Below are 6,000 nucleotides of genomic sequence, written 5' to 3'. Positions count from 1 at the left end.
CATTTCATGATTGAAGACATAACCATGTCATTACAGTTGACGGGTAAAAATAACCAAAGTGTCTGCTGATAAAAGCCGACAACATTAAACATATCCCTCCCCCCCAGCTTTTGTCACGAGATCTTCCCCTCTTCAGACTGTGACTATGATCAATTTCTTCATTCTCTGCCTCCAATTCAACACATTGTTTTAAACAGAAAGCTGCTGAGATAAGGAGAGAGGAAAGGAGAGTACAGAGAGGAAAGGAGAAGAAAGACGTGCAGATAAAGGGGGGGGGGGGGGGGTGTACAGCTGAAAGAGAGAGCCAGCAGAGCAGGGCAGCTCTCAGACGGCTGTCTAGACAGTGTCAGGGAGGTGTTGCTGATTAATGACGCACCTACCCCCCCCCCCCCATACACACTCAGCCCCCTCCCCTGCATCCATCAGCCACCCACACTCCGGGCTGTGTCCCTGTGTGCATGTCTCTCCATGGCTTCTCCTTTTCTCTACAGCTCCCTGGGTGCTGTAACGTTGACTCTGTTTTTACCTCCCGTCCCCTCTTCATGTCCCCCACTGTCTCCTCCCTGTCCCGTCCACTCCCGTCCCCTCCTGTCCCCCCTGTCCCCTCCCTGTCCGTCCCCTCTTCATGTCCCCTCCCGTTCCCTCTTCCTGTCTCCTCCCGTCCCCTCTTCCTGTCTCCTCCCGTCCCCTCCTCCTGTCCCCTCCCGTCCCCTCCTCCTGTCCCTTCCCGTCCCCTCTTCCTGTCCCCTCTTCCTGTCCGCTCTCGTCCCCTTTTCCTGTCCCCTCTTCCTGTCCCCTCTCGTCCCCTCCCGTCCCCTCTTCCCGTCCCCCTCCCGTCCCCTCCCGTCCCCTCTTCCTGTCCCCTCTCGTCCGCTCCCGTCCCCTCCCGTCCCCTCTTCCTGTCCCCTCCCGTCCCCTCTTCCTGTCCCCTCTCGTCCCCTCTTCCCGTCCCCTCCCCTCTCGTCCCCTCTTCCTGTCCCCTCCCGTCCCCTCTTCCTGTCCCCCTCTTCCTGTCCGCTCTCGTTCCCCTCCCCTCTTCCTGTCCGCTCTCGTCCCCTCCCCTCTTCCTGTCCCCTCTCGTCCCCTCTTCCAAAGTCCCTCGCCAGCTTAACTTCTCACACAGAAATATACCATAAGCAACGTATCAATCCTTTCATGTGGTACCTGTTGCTACCCCACTGTCATAGTGCTGTAAATATCTGACCCTAGACAATATTTTGATTGGTTGTAAACATGAGGTGTAGCTGTGGCCCTGCTCCACCGGCCCCTCACAGTAACGGGTGTGGCTGGTTTAATAGGGGTCAGTGTGGGGGGGCTTTACCTCTGAGGCACCTTGTCGTGAGCTGCTTTCTGAAGGCCACAGACACCCTTCCTAGACATGGGGACAAACACAAGAGAACAAGAGTAAGGCTGAGGTTTAATAAATGTTACGCACCCGTCTGAAGCTTTTAAGCAAGAGAAGATTTATTTAGATATTTTTTACATCTATGATATTTTCAAAAAAAGACATTGCTGTATCTTTATTTAATATTGAACAGAAAATACTCTACATACTTTAGAATTGTTTTGACTGTATTTAACAATGGTGTCACATTTACTGATAAAGCTTTAGAAATCAACAATCATTTCTGCACGGCTGTTGTTATGTCTGGGATGAATTCTGATGAAGACAAAAGGAAACAAAAGGAAGTTCTCCCATCGTAAACAGGCAAGATAAAAGCAACGCTCAAATAACTGCAGGTTCCCTTTGTCTACATTTGACTTGAGGATCTTTTTTCGGGTGGCCACAGTCAACACACATGTATGTAGAACAAACTGAAACATGAAAGGGAGGAGCAACACATTGTGCTGGTTCATTGTGTCTGCTCTCTCTACAGGCTCTGCATTTCTGATGATGTGGTCCACTTCTGTTTGCATAATCTTTATTTTCATTGGAGTGCACAGAGAGAGCAGAGATGAAACAGACAAGATGAGATGTTATTACTGGAATATGAATAATCAGTAATGGGACATGGAAGCATGCAAAAGCTTTTATCCGATTGTCAGATTGACTGATCTAGTGCTGAAAATATCCATGGACCTAATCCTGCACTATGCCCATTTCTATGGGTTTCATTCTTGCGATGTGCGTACATGCAGGTTTGTATGTGTGTGTGTGTGTGTTTGTGCCAGAATGTCGGCGTGTCAGCATCGGAGCAGAGCCTCCGCTGTCTAGACGGCACTGTAGTGAATTAAACATCAAGGCCTGACAGAGTCTGGCTCCGAAGAAACCAATTCAGCGAGTTCCCTCACAGACCGGACTGAGACTAAAAGGGTCATTTAGCAGACAAACTGGTGAGCTATGTTTGTCCCTCTTCACAAATAAAGACACACACACTTTTTTTTTACCATGGTGAACTTTTCAGTTTACTTATTGTGTTTTTATTATTAATAACGGTGCCTACTTTTTTTGAATGTAATATGTAAACTACTCTTTTTAACTAATATTGCTGTTGAATCACATTACATTTCCCCCGTTGCAGGACAAACTAAGGATTCAGATTTCTGACATACAGTATGTAAACTAACAAATGTATCCCTCATCCCTCAAGTTATTTAGACATGCAGATTTATTTGGGGCATTTTTTCTTAGCGAGGGTTGAGATCCTTTTTTTCGGATCCAACTGACTTCAAAAAGTGACATTTGAAAAGTTCACAAAATACATGTTTGTTCCTGAACAATGCTCTAGTTGTCAACATAATAACAGACTCAGCTGTGAAAAACTCTCATAGAGAACAATGGATTTTATTTGAACAGTTTCTTACAAGAAACTATTTCAACCTTACTTACTGAGAAAACAGTTACCACAATATGCAATTTATATTTAACATTGATTTCTATTCAACTAGCTCAGTGTTTCTCAAACTTTTTCATACCAAGGACCACTTAACCAATAAAAAAACACTCGCGGACCACCTAACTCCACAAATATCCAAAAACACATCGTTTTTCTAGAACAGATTACAAATCACCTGGAAATTGTACAAACAGTTGGCAACATGTGTGACGAAGGTGTGCGCTGGGCTATATTATGCAATCGAAAGTGAAACTTAAGCTCACTCCATTGCAGAGATATTCCCACGAGAGTGCGGAAAACTTATTTATTTCAAATGTGAAATGTTAACAATATACTCACGGACCACTAGGGGGCGCTCACGGACCACTAGTGGTCCGCGGACCACACTTTGAGAAGTACTGAACTAGCTTAATATAAACTCATTTGAAATTCTGAAAGACTTCAAATCAATCTGCTAATTATCAAACATTCTAAAGGGAACATAAATATCACCAAGTTAATTTGTAGCTTTCTTCCATCTTAGAGCTGAGTGATTTCATATTGTGCTCATTCAGTAGGACATCTATAACGATTCCTAGATACATAATTATCGAACCATGAATTATTCACTGTATAACTTCAACAGACGCATGAAACAAATAAAGGTTTGACGTAAATAGGACGTAGTGACACGCGGGGGGGAACATAACGAGAAGAGGCAAGAGAGGGCATCACACACACACACACACACACACACCACACATCACAAACCACACACACACACACACACACACATCACAAACCACACACACACCACACACACACACACACACACACACATGCACATCACACCACACTCAACATCACACAACACACACACACACACACACACTACAACACACACCACACACACACACACACACACACACACACACACACACACCACACACACACACACACACACACACACACACACACACACACACACACACACACAAACACAACACACACACACACACACACACACACACACTACACACGGCTGGCCTGGAAGTTAGCATAGCAAGGTCTCCCCAAACAAAAAGCAATGTGATTTATCCTTTTGGATTATTGCACAACATATTCTTGGCGGCACACACCTTTATGATACTTCTTAGACCTTTTGTTCAACAGGATAAACTCACCAAAATAACACACATTTTATAAAATATGAAGTGTAAATGTGATTGCTAAAAGTAAAAAGCTAACATTAGGCTATGAATGCACTACTTCACTGGCGCATGGCTGTGCATCACCACCGCTAGCCTAAGCTACAGGCGGACTCGTGTCGGTGTGAGGACATTTAGGCCCTGTCCACACGGACAAGAAAACAAGTTGCATCTGCTACAGTTCTCTATCGTATGGATGGTTCGTCTCACACGAGGCCGTAACGGAACCGGGGAGGAAACGGAGCTTAATAGTGTTAATTTCGTTGACTAAATCTATGACGAAACTATGTTCGTCAACGACCTTTTTTTCCATGACGAAAACGAGACGATGACGAGACGGCACGACGGCAGTAAAAAATAACTTGTAACGAAATCTCATGCAATATCGTTGACGAAAGAGGACGAGACGAAATGTAGTTCACTAAATAAAACTATGCCAAATCTCTCTTTACTTTCGTTGACGAAAATGAGGAGACTGAAATATTATTCAAAGATAACGTTACATCCCTGATAGTCAGTTTTTCTCCCAGCAGTTCCATTTCCGGGGCTGCGGCAGGGCAGCAGCTGTGTGTCTGCGGTGCGCGCGGCGGTTAGATTTGAATTACACCGGGCAGCGGCACAATATGAACTGTCAGGAAGACTCGGGTCTAACTCATGGTCTAACTAACCTTATTTAACAGAAATGAAATGGCAACAGGGCTTGGGAGCAGTGGTCGCACTAGCGTTAACCGAATACCCCACCGCGCGAGTGATTGATAAATTGTTGCACTCGACGGGGTATATAGGTATTATGACGGAAATGTTACGATCCGGTCAAATGACTGACAACGAAAAAGTCTAAAGCCACCACTGCTTGGGAGAAGAAACGATGTGATATTTGGGCTCCATTTTTCGCTACAATGAGGGCGGAGAAAAAAGCGAGCATGCATTGTTTTATCAGAAGGGAAGCAATGCGGCCATAACACAGCTGGTAACAACACCACACAACCTGAGAGATACTCTGCAAAGCTTCTTAATCATTCAACCTGTGTTTTTCATCAAATAAGGACAAGATATAATCTTATTATTTATATATACTAAAATGACAAATGATTGGTTTTGGCTAGGACTCGTTTGACTGAAATGTTCTATATAATCTGATGACTAAAAAATACTCAACAGTTTTTACTGACAAAAGTAGACTAAAATAATTAGTTTGCTTTGACTAAAATAAGACTAAAATGCTCAGACTTTTAGTCGACTAAATCTTGACTAAAATGTTTACTGTGTTAGTCGACTAAAATAAGAATAAAATGCTCAGACTTTTAGTCGACTAAAACTTGACTAAATAAAAACAGGATGAAGGTGACTAAATATGACTAAAACTAAAAAGGAAATTTAACACAGGACTAAGACTAAAACTAAATAAAAAAATAGCTGACGAAATTAACACTAGCCCTCAAACGGTAACGGGTCCCAAGGTGGGTAGATCTGCGGACGGAACGCTCTGGGGGGTCAAACGGCTCTGTGCGTACGCCCTATACGCCATAGCCCCGCCTCTCCCGCTCAGCCCCCCGCGGTCACATTGCTGATGTGTTTCGCCAACAACAACAGCAGCAGGAGCACACGCTCGCCTCGGGGAGGGAGAAACAGAGGCCGCCGAAACAGCCAGAGCCCTGCCTCTCCCCACCTCTGCAGCTCATCCCCACGTTACCGCTGAATCCACTGCGGAGAATAAACAGAAGGGCAACCAGGCAACCATGGCAACCATGCTCGGGGGGTCTTCTTCGCTGCTTTTGGTGTATTTTGTGGCGGAAGTACAGCGCCACTTACAGGCCCGGCATATGTACTACAGCGTCTCCAGCGGGACGAGCGGTCTCGTGTGGACGGAAGACTTTTTTGATATCGAATTTGGTTCTTTCTCCGTTTCGTCTCCGTGTAGATGCATTGTGTCATGTAGCCACTTGTTTTTAAGAAATGTGAAAGCTTTAGATGTT

The 6,000-nt window shown here is 45.0% G+C and overlaps 1 protein-coding gene across 1 annotated transcript in view; it reads right to left on the bottom strand.

Moving 5' to 3' along the window:
- ldlrad4b (low density lipoprotein receptor class A domain containing 4b) overlaps nt 1–6,000 on the bottom strand; it is a 43,908-nt gene that overhangs the window by 2,506 nt on the left and 35,402 nt on the right. The window contains 1 exon segment of the mRNA XM_034216050.1: nt 1,322–1,372. Within this exon segment, the coding sequence (XP_034071941.1) occupies nt 1,322–1,372 (51 nt within the window).

The sequence above is a fragment of the Gymnodraco acuticeps genome, unplaced genomic scaffold (genome assembly GCF_902827175.1).
Source record: "Gymnodraco acuticeps unplaced genomic scaffold, fGymAcu1.1, whole genome shotgun sequence".
In the NCBI taxonomy this organism is placed as follows: Eukaryota; Metazoa; Chordata; class Actinopteri; order Perciformes; family Bathydraconidae; genus Gymnodraco; species Gymnodraco acuticeps.
This window is presented reverse-complemented; position numbering and strand designations above follow the sequence as displayed.